General features: G+C 53.8%; 1 protein-coding gene across 1 annotated transcript in view; it reads left to right on the top strand.

Annotated features, from left to right (window-relative positions):
• Nucleotides 1–21844, top strand: part of SND1 (staphylococcal nuclease and tudor domain containing 1) — a 487657-nt gene that overhangs the window by 453778 nt on the left and 12035 nt on the right. The window contains exon 17 of the mRNA XM_003407249.4: nt 18030–18218. Within this exon, the coding sequence (XP_003407297.2) occupies nt 18030–18218 (189 nt within the window). The remainder of the gene's footprint in view (nt 1–18029; nt 18219–21844) is intronic.

Below are 21844 nucleotides of genomic sequence, written 5' to 3'. Positions count from 1 at the left end.
CCGCTCTCTCAAAGGAAAGTTCCCGTGTGGTTCTGGAAGTTACTTAGGCCTTGTGCCCTAGGTACACTCACATTATGTTTCTGTTCTCGCTCTGTGTGCTTAACCCTGTAGTTAAGGCAACACTTACTGAGTGCTTACTATGTACTGTTGTTCGAAGATGTGTATTCTTACTGTCTCAGAGAAGAGACATTGTTCTTTACGTGTATTAACTCATTTAAGCCTCACATTTTCTTGTGAGGGAGGTACTCCCGTGTTATAACTTAAAGAAACTAAAGCACAGAGGCTTTAGGGTTACTCAACGGCAGGGGTAGATTTGAACCCAGGTAGTCACTATGAGTCGGAATTGACTTGATGGCAGCAGGTTTTTTTTTTCAGTCTGGCCCCAGAGCCCTCAGTGGTGACCACTGTGCTATTCTGCCAATGGATGTGTCCCCCTCCCCTGATCAGGAGGAGAATGTTGGACTAGAGGCAGGTAGGTGAAGGTAGGACTCAACCAAAGGGTCCCACCAGTCTCTCATGCATGGAAGTGTGAAGACACACGCTACCTGCCCAAGCCTGGTGAGAGGCTAGCTGGGCCTTCAGCCTTTTCCTCCTCTTACTGACTCCTTTGCTCTCTCTGCACACTGGTGCTCATTCAGCGCAGTCCGTTAAAAAAATACCACTGTGGTTTTCAGTTTCTTCCCATTTCTGCCTCCCGCCATCATGATTGTACAGGATTCACACATCTTATTCAGGCCCCTATCTTTCCTTCCTTCCTTCCTTCTTCCCTCCTTCCCTTTCTTCCTATGTGTGTCCAGACTCCGTCCTCTAGGTCATCTATCCCAGATCTGTATCAGAAAGGGCTGGCCTCTGACTTGTCTGTCACTCCATCCCTCAGGGTCAGCCACTGTAGCTTTCCTTCTGAGCCACCATGCCTCTACCTGGCCTCTGTTCTCACGGTCATGGCCTCTTTCTCTAATATCTTCTCGCCCCTCCACTGATCTTAGCCTCCTTTGTTCCTAAAATTCTACCCCCTTTCCTCCTCTGGAAACCCTGGTGGCATAGCTATTGAGAACTACGGCTACTAACCAAAAGATCAGCAGTTCGAATCCACCAGTCACTCCTTGGAAACAGTACGGGGCGGTTCTACTCTGTCTTATAGGGTCGCTATGAGTCTCCTTCTCCTACCCTACCTTTCTGCCCACCTGGCATGTCCCACCTGTCCTTAAGGCCCAGCGCCTTCCTAAAGAGTGTCCCGACTTACCAGCCCTTAGATGTGGCTCCTTCCTTTGAATCCGCCTAGTACTTGCTGCCTGTACCACTCGAGGGTCATGGGTTTTAAGTGGGATTTTGTCACCAACAGACATGATGTGATTTCATCATGTCTTCTCAACTAAACCTCAAGCTCTTTGAAAACAGAAGTTCAGTTTTTCTCCTTTTGGATCTGCTGTGGTGCCCAAAGCAGTGCTTTCCTACTTAGCAGATGCCAGATAACTATCTCCTGGTTGTTTGTCACAGTAAGTCCTAGTCTCCTTACATGTCCTCAGTGACCTTTATATGCTTCCATTCCCTCCCCATTTCTCTTCCACTTCTGAAGAACCCTAATCATTTTTGGTTGTTCTCATCTCTTTAATCAGTTCAACTGGGCATCCCTGTTCCTTCTCAACCCTGCTGGATCTTTCTGGAGCTGCTGTTCTGAATCACAGCAGTCTTCTCTCACAGTGTACATTGAACTCCACTGTAATGTTAACCTGCATTTTCTGCTGCTCACCCGGCCTTCAAAGCTGTCTTTGTTAGGAAAGCTCTAAACAGCAGCTAAGGATATAGCCACGGGGAAGGTGCTGCCCAGAAACAAAAGAGCCCTGCCAAATACCCTCAATCCTCTTCCATCAGGCACCCCCAGCACTGCCCAGAACCCTAATCCTCTTCCATCAGGCACCCCCCAGCACTGCCCAGAACCCTGATCCTCTTCCATCAGGCACCGCCCCCAGCGCTGCCCAGAACCCTGATCCTCCTCCATCAGGCACCCCCCCGCCAGCGCTGCCCAGAACCCTGATCCTCCTCCATCAGGCACCCCCCCCCAGCACTGCCCAGAACCCTGATCCTCCTCCATCAGGCACCCCGCCCCCCAGCGCTGCCCAGAACCCTGATCCTCCTCCATCAGGCACCCCCCAGCACTGCCCAGAACCCTGATCCTCCTCCATCAGGCACCCCCCCAGCACTGCCCAGAACCCTGATCCTCCTCCATCAGGCACCCCCCCAGCACTGCCCAGAACCCGGATTCTCCTGTCAGGCACCTCCCAGCACTGCCCAGAACCCTGATCCTCCTCCATCAGGCACCCCCCCCCCCCCCGCAACAATGCCCAGAATCCTGATCCTCCTCCATCAGGCACCCCCAGCACTGCCCAGAACCCTGATTCTCTTATCAGGCACTTCCCAGAACCCTGATCCTCCTCCATCAGGCACCTCCCAGCACTGAATCCTGCTGAACCTGGACAGGCTGTGGGGGCTGAGGCTGGGAGAGGAGGCTTTAAAAGACACAGGAAAGGAGCTTCATTGAGAGGTCACACTGTGTAAAGGACAGTGTATTCAGAAAAGCAAGTGGATACGGGAGGAGCATGACACTCAGGTGGAGTGAATTGTTAGGAAGTGCGAATCTGGGTCAGCTTCCTGGAGGACAAGCTTGGTGTGGGGATGCCCAACACACACAGCTTCACACATTTCCATTTTACACTTTTGCACAGAAACTTCCTAACAGGGGTTGCCTCCTGGTCCTTTATTTGCAAATAAACAGATCTCAGTCTGGTCGGGTTGGGATGCAGCTGGTGACATCAGACAGGCAGGGCCACAGGAGGTGGTCTGCAGAGCACACGCAAGCGCTTGGCCAACCCAGGACCAGAGGTTCCTTGAAGGGAGTCAGAGACAATGAGGTTGTTGGGGTGAGCACCATTCACTGCATTTCCTCTTTGAGAAGATACAACATGTTGGGAACTCCTCTTAGCCCTTCTTTTTCCCTCTTCTTCCCTGCACCATCTCTGGGAGCACCCACTTGAGATCGAGATGGGGCTGGCCTTTACCATCCTTCTTGCTGCTCCTGACCTTCCCTCTCAGCATTTTCATGCCCACTGGCTCCAAGCAGCAGCTCAGGACCATTGGGCAATTAAGAGCACCTTCAAATAGCATAAAAGAAACCAAATTGCTTAAATGGTATTTACATTGAGTGGTGGGGTGGTGGTGAGAGTCTCAGAGCCTTTTCGGAGGGCACTGTGGCAGGAAGCACAGGGTGGGAAGAGCTGCATTGGCTGCAGGAGCAGCCCAAGTGTTCGGCTGACAGAGGAGCCGGAAACAGGACACTGGGAGTCTGCAAGGGCCAGGCTCTTTGTTCTTCCTCCAGAGTCAGCCTGATGATGACTTCTAGGAGGTCCTAGCCAGAGACCCTGAGCATCTCAATTTTAGAACACGCCCACCTTGGGGGGGGGGTCGCACCCCACGTGAAGAGGAGAGCAGGTGTCAGTGGAATTCTCCTTAGCACGACAAAGCTATGAGGCGACCAAGGGCAAGTAAGGCTGCCCTGCCCCATTTGAGGGAGCCCAGGACAGCTCCTGCCGGAGAACAGGCACAATCAGCCCAGGCAAAAAGTGTCCTGGGACCTTGTTAAGCAGAGTCATATTTGGGACATTTGGTTGAAATGGGAGAGAGAGAAATAATGGGGATTAATGGGCCCCTGGCTCCTGTCAGCAGGATGCACAGAGTGGTGTCAACAACCACGCGGCTGTGCCATCCTGTGTGTCCTTTCCTGCCACTGACACTCTCCCTTTTGGTGCCCCTGATCTCACGCCAGTGACTTGGGGCATGTTCAGCTCGGAGCTGATCACAAGGCCCAAAAGAGCATCAAGAGCCCATGTCAGGGACAGCAGGGCAAGTGCAGGAGGAAGAGGAGGCCTTGGTGGAGGAGCTGGGGGTCAGAATGCTCTGGGGGAGGGGAGCAAGGCTGCTGACTTCACCCAGATGTCTCCAAATGCAGACCCCACTGCTGCACTAGGAGCTCCACTGGGACAATGTGAGAGATGCCATACTTTAATTGCTACTAGCAGTAAAAAGTCATCAGTGAGGAAACCCAGCCTCAACACACAGAAGCGGGCAGGGGCGGGGGTCATTCACCAGCAGAAGCTGGCCCCCCCGGCATGCTGTGTTTCTCCACGTCTCCTGTGTACATGCTCAAACCTTCTAATGGGTGGCTCTTACCATGGGTTTCTCTTTGCATTACTGAGAAGCCACAAAGCTCCTTGCCCTCAGGTCATACAACCAAGAAGCCTATTTGCCATGCAAGGGAGCCTGAGCACACTGTAGCCCCGCCCTGCAGGCACTCATGGAGCTCAAAGGCCACAGTTCCAGGGTGCAGCATCCCCTCAAAAGATGTGACATTCTCCTCGCTGTGTTATAATAGTTTGAAGCAGAGTTTGGGAGTGTGTGTCCGACACAGGCCAGGTCCCCCAAATGCCCAATGTCTTCTGTACTGGAACTAAGGCCTTGCCTCACTGGGGTGGGAGGGAAGGCCAAGACACTTTTTCTTTGTGTCCTGTCTATGGGCAGCCTGAGACAGTGCCTCTGTATAAACCAGAAGAAGGTGCCCAGCCTGGGTAGTCACACAGCACATGCAGACCCAGGCCCCCACTGAGGTGCACATCCAGGTCCGGCTTCCTCTTTGATAGGTTTAAGGAAGGGGAGGGTGAGCAAAGGGGCAGGGACTTCGTAAGAGATATGTCACAGGGGACCCGGCCTTCTTAACCAGCTTGATGACAAGGGAGGCATGAGGTAAAAGGAAGAGGGGGCAAGGAGTCCCCATGACCATGCTCCTTCCACTTCCCCCACCCCCCACCCAGTGCTTGGACTACCCCTTCAGTGGGTTGGTCTGCATTGGTGGTGATGGAGGGGTGGGGAACATTCTGTGCCTTTGTATAGAAATTGTTTGCCATTTGCTGTATTCGGTTTAATGAAACAAGGAAATTGCTTGATTCTTCTCTCTCAGTGCTTTTTCTGACCTGTAAGCAGGCTTGGTGTCTGTGTCCCTTTTTCCAGAGACCAGGTGAGGGAGGAGGATCTTTCTGTCCCCCGTTCCTCCACTCCTGCCCACTCAGGACATCTTCTAAGTGGCTCCCATGGCCATGTTCAGAGCCAGGGCTTGGCTTCCCAGTCCAAGCCCAGGCTGCCTCCAACCACTCAGCAGCAGTTGCCTCTCCTGTAAGGTTTCTGTGCCCTCTCGCAGGGCCTGAGGCCTTCTAGCATCTGGCAGGGACTTGTAGTTTCAGGCTTTCTCAGCCAATGGGCTCAGGTGGCCCCAAAGGCGCCTGTGGCCTGACCAGCACCACCCAGCCCCTTTGCACAGAGGAGTTAGCACTCTGGAGTGTCTGGGACCCAGGGCCTCGGGCTTCATGGCATCTCTGGCCTCACCCCAGCCTCTGCTCCGTCTTGTTCTCTCCTGTCATGTCCTCATAGCTCTTCCTCTAGCTGTCCCATGTCCTTTTGCTTTCCACCCTTCCTTGCTGAGGGCTTGGTGGCCAGGGGTGGTAGGTGTATAGGAGACAAGATGGAGCAGACACAGCCTGGGTGAGGCCCAGGTACTCAGGCCTGGGTGAGGAGAGGAACCCATCCTCGCTCGGTCAGATCCAGTATAGGCAAAGCCAGCTGCCCACGGTGCCTAGGCAACTCTGAGGCATCATTGCTGGCTGCACTGACCAGAGCTAGTCTCTGCCCCTCAGAGCAATCAATTTGGTGCCACTGGGCTTCCCCAAAGACCGTTTTCCATCCCAGGAACTTTCCCTCTCCTGGTTCACTGCTGGTGACCTGGGGAAGCTCAGACCTTTCACCTTTCGTGTCTATTTGCTGAATGCCTGCCATCTGCCATTAGTAAGGTGCCATGCGTAAATGCTCATGATAATACTGTGTAATAGTGGTATGACCACAATGCTAGGGAGGAAAGCATTACCTAAGTAAATGATAAGGAACCCTGGTGGTGCAATGGTTAAGAACCCAGCTGCTAACCTAGAGGTTGGCGGTTCAAACCTACCAACAGCTCCCTGGGAGAAAGACTGGCAATCTGCTATTATAAAGATGTCGGCCTAGAAAAGCCTGTGGGGCAGGTCTACTCTGTCACATGAGGTTACTGTGAGTTGGAATCAACTCGATCGCACACAACAGCAACAACTGATGGAATGATGCAAGTGAAATCACACCTGTGGTTATTATGGTTAATGGATGGGGTAGGTCGGAGTCTGTGGGTGAGGTAGAAACAAACGATCCAGCCACAGACAACAGCATGTGCAGAGGCCTGGAACAGCACAGCGTGTGGCATGACAAGATGTCGTCGGCATGACAAGAGCAAAGTAACGAGGGTTAGGGGTGGAACTTGAGACCGGAGAGAGCCGAGTATGAGATGTGTATACTGTGCTGAGGAGTTGGAACTTTAGCAGAGAACAAGGAAAAGATTTCAGCAGAAGGGTGAAGTGATCAGATTTGGATTTTTTCCCCAAAGGCAACAGCATTTATTGAGTGCCTACTATATGCTAGACTCCCAAGTATTTAACTTAATTCACTTACTCTTTACAAAAGCGTTTTGACGTAGGTACTATTATTGTACCCATGTGACAAATAGGAAAACGTGGGCCCAGCAAGGTTAAACAACTCACCCAAGGTCAGGTAGCTAGTAAGTCCTGTAGCCATTGAGTCGATTCCGACTCATAGTGACCCTATAGGATGGAGTGGAACTGCCCCTCAGGGTTTCCAAGGAGTGTCTAATGGACTCAAACTGCTGACCTTTTGGTTAGCAGCCATAGCTCTAAACCACTATGCCACCGGGATTTCCAGCTAGTAGACCAATATTTGAACCTGGTAGTCTGTCCCTAGAGCCCCCTTCTCACCACACTGCTGTGCTGCCTGTGATGTGCCCCACTATGCAGGATTGTGGAGGAGTCATTAGAGAGAGGTGAAACTGTTGGCAGGGGCACCAGCGAGGAGACTTACCCAGAGCCAGGACTCTGAGCTCAGAGAGGGGCAATAAGACTAAAGACCAACCAGTTCCCAGTTGCCCCTGAAGTTGATTCTCATAGCAACCCCGCATGTATCAGAAGTAGAACTGTGCTCCATAGGGTTTTCAGTGGCTGATTTTTCAGAAATAGATAGCCATGCTTTTCTTCCGAGGTGCCTCTTGGTGGACTTGAACCTCTAGCCTTTTATATGAACTGTTTGCACCACCGGGAGACTCCAAGGATAAGGAAGAGGGGAAGAATTCAAGAGGCATTTATGAAGTCGAATCGCTGTAGCTTGGAGATTGATGGTGAATGTAAAAGGATTCAAGGATGATTCCTAAGCTGCTCTTGCTACCAGTCGGGGTACAAAATGCAGGTAGAAGTGCAGGTTTTATAGTGAAGGTAATAGATTCAGTATTGGACTTGCTACTTTTGAGGTTTATCGAGTGGTGCTGAATTCTGAAGAGAGGTCTGGACGGGAGATGTAAGTTTTGGTGTCATGTACCTCAGATGGTAGTGAAATACAGGATAGGACAAGATGGCCTGGGGAGCGTCTACAGCTTAAAATGGCACCCTGGGGAATATCCATGTTGTTGGGGAAGAATTCACAATTGAAACCAAGAAAGAACAGAGAGACGAAGCCGAGACTGGGAATCACAGAAGCCTAGAATAAGATTTTCTACAAAGAAAGGGGGTGCTTAGCTTTGTCAGATCATTTGAAATGTCAAAAGTAATGGAATCTGGGGAGAAATTATTAAGACTGCCGATTTAGAGGTCTTCAGTGACCTTTGGAATGGTAGTTATATTGGAGTGTTGACCGCGACACCCAGCTGCACTGGATGAAAGAAAGTTGAGTATGTGCAGAATACTGTTTGGGTAAAGAAGAAGAGGTGGACTTGATGGGCTGTGAGGCCAAAGCAAGGTTTTCTCAGATGGGCAATGTATTTGTAGGTGAAGAGGTAGACACCAGTAGAGAAAGAAATTGGAAAGGCAATAGTAGAAGAGAAGATAACTGATAGAGATCGGTTCCCAAGGAAGCAGAAGATGGCGTGATCTAGGTCCGGGTTAGTTTCTTTTTCTCCCAACTGGCAGGGAAAGACATAATTATGGATGGCAGCGTAAGTGCTTTATAAAGACAGAGGAAACGAAAGTGTGGGTCCCTATAGAAACCCACAGTGGTCAAGGTAAAGAAGCTAGAGAGTCGAGGTCAGAGTGCACAGGACAGGGGTCTCCACCTGTCCCCAGAAGCAGCCCTTGAGGTCAGTGCGATGCAGGTATAGGTACCTGCAAAGGGAAACTGGCACTTGAACTTGAACCGATTGGACAATATTTGGTTGTTTTCAGACCAGATCAGAGACTGGATAGCCGCATACAATTACTACATCCCCCCTTCCTCAGCGAAAGAGGCTACCCATCTCCTCACCCCTAAGTCATTCCCTGTAGGGCCCTGGTCCACTGCTGAAGCCTGAGAGGTACACTGGCCAGGCACGGGCGAAGACTACTGGGGCTGGGACCAAACATACTGTCTGGAGCCACCTGAGGGAAAGCCATCTTCCCTCATCTACTTGGCGAGATCTGCTCTTCTCCCTGGCAGCCAGGGAGTCAGAGAAGAAGCTGGGCCCCTCAAGTGTGCCCAGCTTTCAAAAGCCATTCCAGAGCTGGCCTCAGGCTCAAGAAGATTTTGGGGAAGGAGGCCAAGAGGGTGCCATAGACAGGGACTGGGGCAGAACAAGGTCTCCGGGTTCAGCCACGTTCCCTGCATGAACCTCAGCAAAACCAAACCAAAAACCAAACACAGTGCCATCGAGTCGATTCTGACTCATAGCGACCCTACAGGACAGAGTAGAACTGTCCCATTGAGTTTCCAAGGAGCACCTGGCGGATTCAAACTGCGGACCCTTTGGTTAGCAGCCGTAGCACTTAACCACTACGCCACCAGGGTTTCCGAACCTCGGCAAAAAGAGAGTTACATCTCCCTCTAGCCTCCAGCCCCAGGTTTTCCTGGGAAGATGAACAGCCTGCCTTCCTTATTGTCTGCACCAAAGGAACAGATTGCGTCAGTTTGTAAACTGTGTTACCGCTTGCAGAGGCCTGGAGTCAGCAGGTTTGCATTTCCCGGCAGACTCAGGCAGTGCTTGGCTGTGTCGCTCAGCCTCAGGCTGGACCAGCGCTCACCCGCCACCCCCACATCCCACCCCTCAGCCCTGAAGTAGGGAGAAGGCAGTCGAGGGGAGGAAGAAAGCCCCAAGCTTCTAGCAATCATCTCTCTTGTTGCCCACACCTTCCCTCCATCTCCAGGAGCTTCCAGGCCCCTCTTGTCAGGCTGCCAAGCCAAGCCTGACTTCCAGGCATTCCTAGGGCTTTGGCTTGGGCCAGAGCATGGATGGATGTCAGTAAAGAGGTTTTCTGGAGAAGCAGTCAGACCTGTGGATTGGGCTTGAAAGGGTCCTCTGGTAAGGGACACTAGGAGCGAAGACACGGGAGGGAAGGTAGCCGGGGAAGGGGAAGACTGACATCGCTGCCTGCCTCCTGCCGCCCACCCCCACCTGCCCAGTCCCCGCCAGGCTGGCGGTAGTGAGGCCCAGGAGGCCCGTGCCTCGCAGTCCCCAGAGCGCGGCATTATTAACTGCACTGTGTTAATGCTCATTGCCTCTGAAAGAAGCCGGTGAGTCTGTGTGTGGCTGTGAGTGGAGGGCCGAGTTCACTTGTTAAGCTGCTGCTGTGTTAAAGTGAAGTGTCTCTTCAAGTTTGCAGCTCTGGCAGTGGCAGCGGCTACCGCCCTGTGCAGAATTACAGTAACGATGGTGGGAAACTCCACGCCCTGCACAGCTAGCTCGCCATGGCATGAACAGCCCCTCAGTTGCACTCTGTTGCCCTGGGTGGTTCCTCATGCTCTTGCGGTGGCGGGGGGAGGGGGTGGGGGGGTGACGGTACTGAGAAGGCTGGGAAGAGGCCCAAGTGCCTTGAGCCCAGCAGTAGTGTTCAGTTCCTCCCTCCGTTTTCCGCCATCCCTCTCTGAAGTTCTCCTACCTGGCTCAGCTGCTTCTCTACATGGTTCTCACATTCACACATGAAACCTCAGAGCCAGGGTTTCCCCCTGCCCTCCTCTCCCAGGGAACCCACTGCCCCTTCTCCCCGTCATAGCCTCCCCCTCATACCTACCTCCCGCAACCTCTAATCTTGTACAATTCAGAGAGAGAAGCCGCTTAGAAACTTGGTTCAGCTCTCATTTTACAGATGAAGAAACTGAGCCCAGAGGGTTGTGATGGGCCAGCCTGGAGGAGGTGGAGCTGGAGCCTTCCTCTCCACAACCCAGTGACTTCTCCCCTCTAGGCTGCCTGTCCTGCTCCCAGCTACAGGCTTCCTGCTGTGTGCTTGTTGCTGATAGAGATGTGGGCCTACGAGCACTATCTTGGGGCCCCTGAGTTCACCTCCACAGAGGGAGCTCCGTGGCTCCTGCTCTTCAGCTGAGGTGTTTGCAGCCTCCCCCACCCTGGTGTCAGAAGTCTTCCTTTCCAAGGGCCCCAGGGCAGGGGTGTCCTGTGCTGCAACTCTTCCTCACCTGGGACAACCTCGCCTGCCTGAGGCGGCCCACCTCCCCTGGGGGCGGGAGCCATTTTCCAGGCATTCTGCACATTTAGCAGCCTCCAGCTGATGCTGGCTGAGCAGCAGTGATTTCCTGTGCTGCCTCAGGCACTGAGCAAAACGACAGTGCCAGTGCCCTGGGGAGCCAGGGCCTCTTCTCTATCCTCCCAGTAAGTCAAAAGGGAAGGCTGATGTGTGTGCCCCCATTGCCAATAGCCCCCCAGGTGGAACCCTTCCTTAGGCCAGCCTCAGCCATCACCAGAGCCTGTGGCCCCTGCAACTGTTCTCACTATAAAATGCTTTGGCCCTCAGTGCCCTAGCTGCCTTATTTAAGCTCGCCTTTTTTTTTTTTTTTTTTGGTGGAGGCAGCCTCCCGTGCAGCAGCCCCCACCAGCAGCAGCAGCAGCATGACCCAGAGGAGGTTGGTGGGGCGGGGGGGTTTCTGTGTGAGGTCTTTTCAGCAGAACTGTTAGGTACGCAGCTTGGTTCCTGGGCCAGAGAGTTAGGTCAGACAGCTGAATGAACACCTAGGGCAGCCAACACTGCCTCTATGAGTTCATTAGCTCCTCACCTCACACACACAGGAAGTTACATTTCACAGAAGGTTTCAGAATCTGACTGAGAGTGGGCCGGGGAAGGACAGGACACATTGACTAGTAATGTTTATAAACCCTGGGCCCTTGGCAGCTCTCACAGCTCTTCCTTCCCTCACACCCCAACCAGCCCTGTGCCTCGAGGCCCTGTCACACCCCAGGCAAAGAATGTCTCACCCCAGGCAGAGAATGTGCCTCTGTGCCAAGAGGAGGAAATGGTACAGCCCCTATGGCCTGTTTGATTGAAATCGTTCCTGTTTCGAGGATCTGGACAGAGCCAGACAAGGGGAAGCAGGGGAGCACTGTGGGGGCAGGGACAGGGCTGAGTCTGTATTTTTGAAGCTCAGAGAATTTGTGCCACTGAGAATGAATCAAATTCATGGCCACCGCCTGCCCACCCTCTTCTTTCCCTCTCAGCTATGGAGAGCTGAGGAAGCTCCAGTTCTCTTCTTTCCTCAGTCCCTTCCCCCATTCCTCCCCTTCCCCACCCACTCTCACCTCGGAGGGTGAGCCCACAGCCTGGCTGGGTGGGCACTGAGATGTAAGGGTTGCCTGGGCATGGAGAGCTCTTCCTTGGCAATTAGGAGACATGCAGATTAACAGCTTGTTCTGTTTGTATTAATTTGGTAAATAAGCCAGAACAATTTCATTAGTGGCACGTTAATGTGGTTGGGAGCAGGAGGACGTGTCCTACTGTGAGGCAACAGAGCCCGCCGGCTGCCCCGGCCACAGACAGGCAGGTCCTGTGTGTGGCTGACTGGGTGGCTTACCCCCTTACTCTGGCACTGTGGTGGACAAAGACACCCTCTCCACTTCCTCCCCAATCAGCAGAAAGGCACCTGTCTATATTTGGGTGGAGGTGGGGACCGTCACACATTAGCTCTTCCAGGCAACTCCCACTTGCCCCATCTCCCACTCCTGCATTCAGTGTGAAGACCCCAGGGTGTAAGAAGCCCAAAGCTTTCAGGGGGTGGAGGTGATGGCAGGAATTATTAAACAAGGATAAGAAGATTCTAGTATACAGCCTGGCTGAGCAGGACTGCTGCTGGGTGTACTATCCTGGGGATGCAGGACCAGGCCAGCAAGTCCACTGTCATTTGTTAAAGGGAAGAGGAAGCACTCCTGCATTGCCTCGTTTAATATGAAGAACGCTTCAGGATAAGGATTGGTCTCCTCATTTCACAGTCGAGGAAACAGGCTGGGAGAGATCAAATCCTAGAGCCAGGATTTGAACCCAAGTCTGTCAGACTCCACAATCCATGTTCTTTACTGCCATGTCGTGACCCAGTCATGGAGTTTACAGTCTAGTTGGAAAATGAAGATATTTGAAAATGAAATAACTGCTCCTACTAGGAAGTAAATAATTGATGATGATGATAAAGCATTTATGTGCACTCTTCTGAGTACTTAACATACTTATATTAGCTCGCTTAGTCGTCGTGACAAATCCTATGAGGTGGATACTCCTTCAACCCCAGTTTTACAGAACAGTAAACAGAGGCACAAAGAATTTAGGTGACTCACCAAAGTTCACATCGGTGGTAGGTAGAGAAACTCAGGCAGCGCAGCGCTCTTACTCTCTGCAGTATTTTAAAAAAAAAAAGTTGCAATTGGGTCAATTCTAACTCATGGTGACCCCACGTACTTCAGAGTAGAACTGTGCTCCATAGGGTTTGTTTTTTTTTTTTTTTTAATTGTGCTTTAGATGAAGGTTTACAGAGCAAATTAGTTTCTCATTAAACAATATGTATTGTTTTGTGACATTGGTTGCCAACCCCATGATGTGTCAACACTCTCCCCTTCTTGATCTTGGGTTCCCCATTGCCAGCTTTCCTGCCCCTTCCTGCGTTCTCATCCTTGCCCCTGGGCCAGTGTGTCCATTTAGTCTTGTTTTGTTTTATGGGCCTGTCTAATCTTTGGCTGAAGGGTGAACTTCAGTACTGAGTTAAAAGGGTGTCCAAGGGCCATACTCTCTTAGTCTCTTCAGACCAATAAGTCTGATCCATAGGATTTTCAAGGCCGTGACTTTTTAGAAGTAGGTCACCAGGCTTTTTTTCCGAGATACCTCTGGGTAGACTCAAACCACCAGCCTCTCAGCAGCTGAGTGTGTTAACTGTTTGTACTATTCAAGGACTTCATTGTGCAGATACTGTCCCCTATAATGCCCAGAATGCCCAGGGGTGGGTGGGCCCATAGGCATTCACAAGGTGGTCCACTGTAGGCTGGGGGCCAGGGGAGCTTTCACACAGGAGGTGGTGCTGAAGCTCGCAAGGACTTGTCACAAAATCTGCACACAGACTACCAGCATCAAGAGCAGTGGACCCCCAGACCAGCAGGGCCACAGTGAGGCCACACTGCTGTATCCTTCAGTGCCCAAGGGGCAGTTGACCACCCACCTCTGTCTGAATCAGTTATCACCAAGCAGCTTTCTGGGTGTGGCTCCACCAGCCACCTTCTAGTCTCTCAGGAGGTTTTGCCCTTCCCCAGAGCTATGTCTTTCTAGGTCTCAGCTTCAGCAGGGAGGATGAGGAAAAGAGCCACCATCTGTGCATTGCTGGTGCCACCATGTACATGCACACTCATCCTCTGTGGTACCCTGAGGGCCCTCTCAGCCCACATGCACACACACAGGTGCCCAGCCACATGTGAAGCCCACTCCCAGCCAGCCGGCAGCCCCTGGCCTTCACCCAAAGCCTGAACTCCCTCGTGCCACATGCCATTGTCAGAGACCTCCTAGGGAAGCCATTGAGTCCAGGTTTCTTCCTGAAACACTCCAGGCTGCAGAAGAGACAAGCAGCAATATTGTATATAGAGCATGTCACGGTTTACACAATACCCCATGTGTGGTACCTCATTGGGTGCTGGCAGAAACCAGTGGGTCAAAGAGACACCTCTTGTGTACTTGACAGGAATGAGCTTCCCTCCCCAGCTCCTATCTTCAGATTGAGGCACCTCATGGGAAATATTAGGAATTGAGGAGAAATATCAGAGAAATTTTATTTTAAAGTCAAATGGAAAAATAGAGCTTGAACCAACCTGGACCCATATAAGAGCATAGTTAATCCACAGATTCCTCACAGTCAATGTAAAAAAGAACAGAGTTGGTTTTATTAGACCAATTTTAGGGAAAACATATTCTTAGCTAACTGATGATCTTTGCCTTGTATCCTGGCGATTACATATGTATGTCACTCCCCTTCCATATCGTAAGCTCCTGGACATTCCAGGCTTATCCATCACGAAGCCCTCACTCAATAGGTACTCAGTTGAGGCCATTGGTGGCAATGGAGGATGAACACCCTCAAACCTGGGTGCTCCCTGCTTGACCCTCTGCGTGTCTTCCCATAACTCCCAGAGCTGAGAAGTGTTCAGACTTTGACTTCCACTTCATTTCCGTGTACTCACCTAGGCTGAGGTGTGTCCAGCAGGTAGCCACAGCACAGGGGTGAGCTGGGGACGCAGGAGCAGTAGCCAGGCCCCAGCCTCCCACTAAGCCCCGCTCACCTTCCCCTGAGTGCCTTGATTTGATTGAGAAATTACTGTAGCAATGGCAGCTGTAATAAAAGGGGAAGCAGAGGCCCACGGGGGACAGCTTTATCTCCCTCTATAACCCGAGATGAATTCTGCGGCAGCACAGCGTCCAAGGCCAAAGATTTTTTTACTCTGTGGCTGGCTGGGCCCAGGGATTTGTCAAGCCCAAGTTAGCGTATCAGTTGCAGGCGGGAGAGACTGGGTAAGTGTGAAGCCAGCCTTCCTCTGCCTGAGAGGCCTCGGCTGCTCCTGGCAGCATTGCTCCTAGATGTGGCTGCTGGCCCCTTGTCTTTAACGTGAGCTCTCAAGAAAGGCGAGCTTCTTCATTCTGGCCTCAGGGTGAGGTGTGAACTTAGGGCTCACCATGTGCAGTGAGGCCTGAGAGTGGGGCTCGCACGGGAGAAGAGAGGAGCTTACCTGCCTGGGTGCCTCTGCAACTATCGCTGAGGCTTCATGCATCAATCCCAGCAATCCAGTGCCAAGAAGAGCGACGAGGTTGCCCATAAGCCCCATGCCACAGTCACACTGGCCCACCCCACACCACCAGGGGGAGGCCTTGTGCCCAAGTAGGACAGTCACCCTCAGTTTTAGGGACAGGACACTGGCTGCTGACCCTGTGGCAGACGAGGTCAGGGAGCAGGAGCTAGATGGGGCCCGGGGACTGTACCAGATTCATTGGGTTTCACCTGGGGAATAGGAGGCATCTTGTTAGCCACCAAGCACAAGGGACCCAGCAGTTTGGTGGTGGGAGCCAGCCTCAGCACTCACACACTCAGCCTATCATCTTGTGAGCCCCAGACAAGGCAGGAGGCTTCTCTCTGCCTCCCAGGATTCCTTTGGGCCCTGAGTGTGTTTGAGAGAGCTTGGCACATGAAGAGAAATAAGAGGTGCTCTTCCTGTGTATCACTGCCCATACCCTGCTTTGTCCCACCTCCACAACCAGACAGCCTTGCCCTCCCACTGGAGGACCGCCCAGACCTTCAGTGGCTGAGCTTCCCCTTGGCCCCAGGCCCTGGGCATTTGAAGGTGGCCAAAGGTCCTTTGGGGGTCCATCACTCTCCTTGGTGGATGTAGTCACCTCCCCAGCTGTTGAGCTGTCTGAGCACCTACCTTATCAAAGGTGTTGCTCCCTGAGCACCATTTTGCCCACCTGCCCCACAGAGGTAGGCCTTCTAGTAAGTTAGTTGCCAGACTTAGAGAAAGGGGAACATGTGATCATCTACAGGTACTAGATGCTGGTTCCCCCTGCTTCTGCCCCACAGCAGCTGGTGGTGGGTTGAGTAGGCCCAAACCATCAGAGGGTCAGCAAGAACCCAGCGTCCCAACACTTGGACCAGGTTCTACCACTGAGCCACTGGGTCCCGGGTCCCAGGTCCCAGATCTTGGAGGAGCTGGCATTAGCCCAGTGGGAGGTCAGAGGTATGTCTGAGGGAAGAAAGGACCCACAGGGAAACACAAAGCTGTGGAAAAGGGGGCGGGGTGAGAGAAGGGTGTTCTCTGCCTCTCTGCTAGGAGGCAGTGTAGAGAAGGCAAACCAAAACTGAGCCAGGTACCAGCCAGCAAATCGATTCTGACTCATGGTGACCCCATGTGTGTCAGAGTAGAACTGTGCTTCTTTCCGTTTTGTTACTGCTGTTGTTGTTAGTTGCTGTTGAGTCAATTTTTGACTCAGAAGTAGATTACCAGGCCTTTCTTCCAAGGTGCCTGTGGGCAGACTCAAACCTCCATTAGCAGCCCAGCGTGTTAACTGCTTGTGCCACCCAGGGACTCCTGTAGCAGCAAATTGGCAAACCTGGATTCTGTTCTCACCTCTGCCCCTTACTGACTCTACTTCCTTTCTCTGTGCCTCAGTTTCCTCATCTACAAAATAAGCTGAGCTGGATCTATAATCATTTTTCTAGCTCTGGCAGACTCTGTGTATCCCTTCTGTACCACGTACCGCCCCCAAACTTCAGTGATTGTTGAACTTGCACCTCCACTCGAAGGGTTAACTGTGGGCCTCAAGTAGGAAGAGGGTGCTGGGGGTGGGGAAAACCAGAGGCCTGCTGCCCTGGCCCTGGCCCCCTTTTTCGCCCTGCACACCCAAACACCTCTGTCCACTCCTGGAGAGTCCTGTCCCCTGACATCACCCTGCCAAATCAGCTCTGCCAGGCGGGTGGGCTGCTCACCACCACACCACCTCCCTAGCACCTTGCACTGGCCGCTGCTATTGCCTCCAGCCAAGCCTCTATCAAATTCCCAGGTATTTAGACATTCATTTTATTGCTTAATCGAGCTTGAAGCCATTTAAATTAATACAAGTTTTTACATTTGGCAGCAAAGGCATTTATAGTCCCCTTTAGCAGGGGAAGAGAGAGGCCAGGAGAGAATTAAAGAAAAAATTTATCATGGGCCATTGCCTTCGTGGGAACGCAGGGGAGGTGGGAGCTGATAGGCCACCGCCAGGGCACATCAGTGTGGTTTTCCTCTCAGGGGAGCAGTCAGCAGTCAGGGCTGGGGTCCGAGGTCTGGGAGGAAGCCCATCATGGAGATGGCCCCCCAAGGAGCCGCGGAGCCCTGTGGGGATTCCTGAGGGCTCCTGGGTTTAGCCCACTGACCTGGCCCACAGTCCAGGCTTATGGAAGTGACCACCTCCTTCCAGTTGCTCATTCTCCAAATCAGCCTTCTGCTGGGTCACCCATACCTGCCCCACCGTGTGGGTGCAGTTCCTGCCTGGCGTTCAGGGCAGCCTCTTGCGTTACCTTCGTTAAATATTAATTCGTTCAGCTCTTCGGGCGGGAACACAGGCACCTCTCCCCCGAGGTTGCCTGGCTCCCTCAGGGCCCCCTGTCTTCCTAGCACAGAGCTGGGGGAGCTAGCACTGCTCCTACCTCCCTGCCGACCCCAGCCACACACATGCACGGGCACACAGCCAACATGGGCTCCCTCGCCAACACTGAGGAGAGTCAGAGTTTACCCCAGAAGATCTCTGTTTAAAGAGAGAGAAGGGGATCTGTAAGGGGAGGGGAGTCTCAAAGTCATTGACAAATCTATTCAGAGTGGTTCTGGAATGTGAGAGGCTAAAAAGCTTAGACCCAACTTCCAGACCTGAAGCGAAGGGTCCTGAGAGGGGCTGGCAGTGTAGGGCTCCCACGAACACCCACTGTTCTACGTCAGGCGTCCCTTCCCTCTCCTGGTTCCAGCTGCTGCTGTCGCATGGAGTGAGGGTGGTGGGGGCTGCCCAGGGCCCTCATGGAAGCCTTCCGGGCCTTGGAGCTGCTCTCCTCCCTGCATGCCAAGCCCCCTGGAGGCTGACACCCCTCTCTCTGTTCCCCAGGTGGAGGTGGAGGTGGAGAGCATGGACAAGGCTGGCAACTTCATCGGCTGGCTGCATATCGAGGGAGCGAACCTGTCTGTCTTGCTGGTGGAGCACGCACTCTCCAAGGTCCACTTCACCGCCGAACGCAGCTCCTACTACAAGTCCCTGCTATCCGCCGAGGAGGCCGCCAAGCAGAAGAAGGAGAAGGTGCGCGTGGAAGCTGGCCTGGTGCAGGGGGACATGGGTGCCAGTCCCCCAGCTCAGGCCTTCACCCTACTTCACACTAACCTTGCTGTGGTCTCCCCACTGAGTGGCTGAGGTGGTGGTAGTCTCAGACCCCAGACCAGGAGATGGACACGCTGAAGGGAGGGGCTGCCCGGTTAGGCCCCTCCGTCGTAGTCTCTTGCAGAGCTGAGGTGGGCTGCAGCTCCATTTCTCCCCAGAGTGGCTAAGCACCACTGTCAGGCCTGCTCAGGTGGACCTAGAAGGTGACATTGGAGCAGTAAGGAGCTACAGGGGAGCCCCTAGTGGGAGAGTACTGGGGAGTCTCTCCTCCCCAGCCAGACTCTTCCCTCGGGGCCTCAGGACTGGAAGGTCTGAATTTCCCTCACATGGCCCTACAGGGAAGCCTGTTCTGGAAGCTGCCCCAGGAGACGAATAAAGCTGTTAGCACAGCAGATTTACTGCCCATCAGCCTCTGCAGACGCTGCACTGAGGAGACAAGGGGGTGGGTCGGAAAGCAGCTTTTGGAAACAAATGCACAATTAAGGAACCCAGTGGCTTGGTGGTGGGAGGCAGCCTGAGCACCCCAACCCTCAGCCTGTCGCCACTGACTTAGGGTCCAGCCCCGATGACAGGGATAAATCAGCCAGCCACCAATTTGTCATGGCTCTTCGGAGCTTGAGGAGGATTTCGTGGGACAGCCGTGTGGAGCCGTAAATTTGTTCCAGGAATAAACATTTCCTTCCCCATGGGGCAGCCATCTGGCTCGCAACTTGCCTCCGCAAGCCGAGGCCCAGACACCTGCCAAAATGAGTGGGGGGCTTCCGGGCTAGAGAACTTCACTGCCTCCCTCTGGGCCTCTCTGCTCCCACTTATACTCCACTTGCCCTCTTGGCTCTCTCGGTATCTTCCCTTCCCATCCCTGGAAATTAGCACAGGCCACCAACCCTTTGGTGGTGGGGGGACTCGGGGGGGGAGGGAGTGTCCCTGCCTTGAGGAGCAGCCAGCACAAATCCTCAGAAGCCTTTTTCTTACTCTGCTCCTGCTCACGGCAAAGCCTGCCTTCCTGGAGCAGCAGGGGAAGCGCCTCAGCTCCTACAGGAAGGGGCTGTACAGCTTCCCCTTGGGTTTCCTGTCTGTAGCAGCATCCAAGAAGACAGCCTCTGGGCCCCCTGTCTGCTTCAGGGGGACAGGAGAGATGGTGCCCAGGCCTGGCGTGCACAGGCCTGGACCTTCCAGAAGAGTTAGCAATGGGCTTAGAGTGGCAAGCACCAGCTTGAAAGCCCAGGTTCTGAAGGCATCTTGGCGCCGCCCCCCCCCCCCCCCCCCGCCTCCCACTCCCACCCCGGGCCCTGGCTGCTCAACAAATGAGCCTAGAAGCCACCTTTTCAGTTCTGGGTAGTCTTCCTCCCTCAGAGAGCAGAGACCCCAAGGGGACCTGAGATGGAGGGTGGGGCCGTTTATTTGCAGTCCAGTTGATTTGTCCCAAAGAGCCCATTTGCTGATGCCTCAAAATCACGACCAGTGATCATTACCCACGCCGCCTGCCTGGTCCCATTCCAGGCACAAGTCTCAGTGTGGGGCCTCCTGCCCCCTGGGCACCTCTCCTGCAAACCCCTGCCCTTTTCAAGGGAGGTGGGAGGGCTTCCCCCCAGTGGGGAGCTTCAGTGGTCTTCATCTTCCACTTCCTCTTGGGGCTAGTTCCCAAGAGCACTGTGAACAGAGCTGCCTAGATGGTTGAGAGAATTTAGTGGCCGGCTGGGCAAGTCCCGAGTGTCCTCAGCCTCCCTACTTGTGACCCTGGGAGGGCTGCCTTAACCGTGGAGTGACAGGCACATCCGGGTTAAGAGAACATGGTGGGGTCAGGGTGTATGATGTCCAAGGGGAGGTGACACCGGGAGATTTTGTGGGAGGAGAGTGCGGAGTGACGGTGCATGCATGTGCCTTTCGGGGGGGGCTGGCGGTACTGGTCTCCCAGCCATGGTATTTCCCCTATGCCCTGTGGAGTACTGGGTAAAGAGGCTGCGGGGATCTCCTCTCTGCAGAAGGGTGAGCTCCCTCTGTGCTCCCTTCAGAGATACAGGCCGATCTGAGGACTGAGGCCAGCCACAGATGGCAGGCGCCTGGGCTGCCCCACTCCTCCCGTGGCACAGCGGGCCCTGAACAGGCTGGATTGGCCATTGATTGGGTTTTATTGAGCTTGCCTTCCCTGCTGCGGGCTTGAAGGCGTGCACCACCCTGGCCAGCCACGCCCCCAGGAGCCTCAACATTAAATCCGATTTAGAGAGAAAAGTTTCCAGCCAGTGGACCCCCAGAGCATACTCCCACCTCCAGCCAGGGAGGACCTGGTGCTCCCCGGGGAGGAAAGGCAGGAGAGAGGGAGGGCCGGGCAGGGAGAGGACAGAGGAGAGACAGCCTGCCTGGCGGGCTGGTTTCCTGAATGAGGCGGGAGCTTGAGACCAGAGCAGCCCAGAGCCAATGAGACCGGGGAGAGGTGTGTCCCCTACCCATTGCCCACCCTAATCTGTAGCAGGGGCTATCGAGGGACTCTACCCAGGATGGATCCCCATCGTGGCCCCAGCCTTGAAGCAGGATGGAGGCCCTTCCCCAGACTGGCCACAAGCTGGCCGTAAGTGAGAGAGTTGCCAGGTGAGCCTCTTCCCTCAGCCCCCTGGATCTGATCTGAGAGCAGAGCAGACCCCTCATGGTGAGCCCCCCAGCATCCCCAGGTTGGCTGCTTAAAACAGACTCAGGCTGTTCTCCCCAAAAGGCTCAGAGAATCACAGGTCAGGACCCCTGTCCTCTCCCCAGCATATTGGCTGTGGGGGTTCTCCGTCTTCCAGAGCCTGGGGTCAAGCAGTAAGGCACCAACGCTGTTGTCTGTGCGTATTTACTGTTCCTCCTGTAAGGGGTCTTTGGGCTGTCCTCACTGTGTCCCCAGAGGCCAGGAGGAGCGGCATCAGCTATGGGGATTCTTGTCGGGGCTCTGGGCTGTGAGAGGATTTAGGGGCTGTAGGGAAGTGGCTGGGCCATTTTCTCACCAACGAGTGTGTCTCTTCCCCACCCTGGTTCTGCAGTGGGGCAACATAAATCAGTGTGGTCAGGATGGGAGCACAGGCAGCGTGACTCTTTCCCACCAAGAAGCCCCCTGGCCGGACCAGGGAACCGGCTTCCTTCATGACTCCACTGTTCACAATGGCCAGGTGCGTCCACTGGAGGCGAGTGCCTTTATCGGAGGGGCAGCATTCCCTCTCTACTCTGTGATTGCCTCTTGGCCACCTCAGGCGCCAGGCTCCTTGTGTGGAGAGGCCTGGCTTCTCTTGCTCTCTCAGTGCAGGTAGCAGTGTACACCTCACTGCTTCTTGCCTCCCCTCAGTGAGCTGTGGGCCTGGGCATGGAGCGCCTGTTGCTGCCCTCCTGGTGGGAGCAAGGGGCTAAGGCCATCCCCAGGCCCTTGTTTGCCTCCTCCCCAACCTGAGCCTGCCAGAAAGGAAGCTCCACCCCCTCTCCCTGAGGAGGAGGCCTAATGGTGTCGCCTAAGGCACTCTTACTTGAAGAGTCATTAGCGGTTTCTGCTCTCACCCTGTCAGTCTCTTCCCAGTTCATCAACA

Source organism: Loxodonta africana, chromosome 8 (assembly GCF_030014295.1).
Source record: "Loxodonta africana isolate mLoxAfr1 chromosome 8, mLoxAfr1.hap2, whole genome shotgun sequence".
NCBI classification, from domain to species: Eukaryota; Metazoa; Chordata; class Mammalia; order Proboscidea; family Elephantidae; genus Loxodonta; species Loxodonta africana.
Note: the sequence above shows the minus strand (reverse complement) of the source record. Positions and strands in the feature narration are given on the sequence as shown.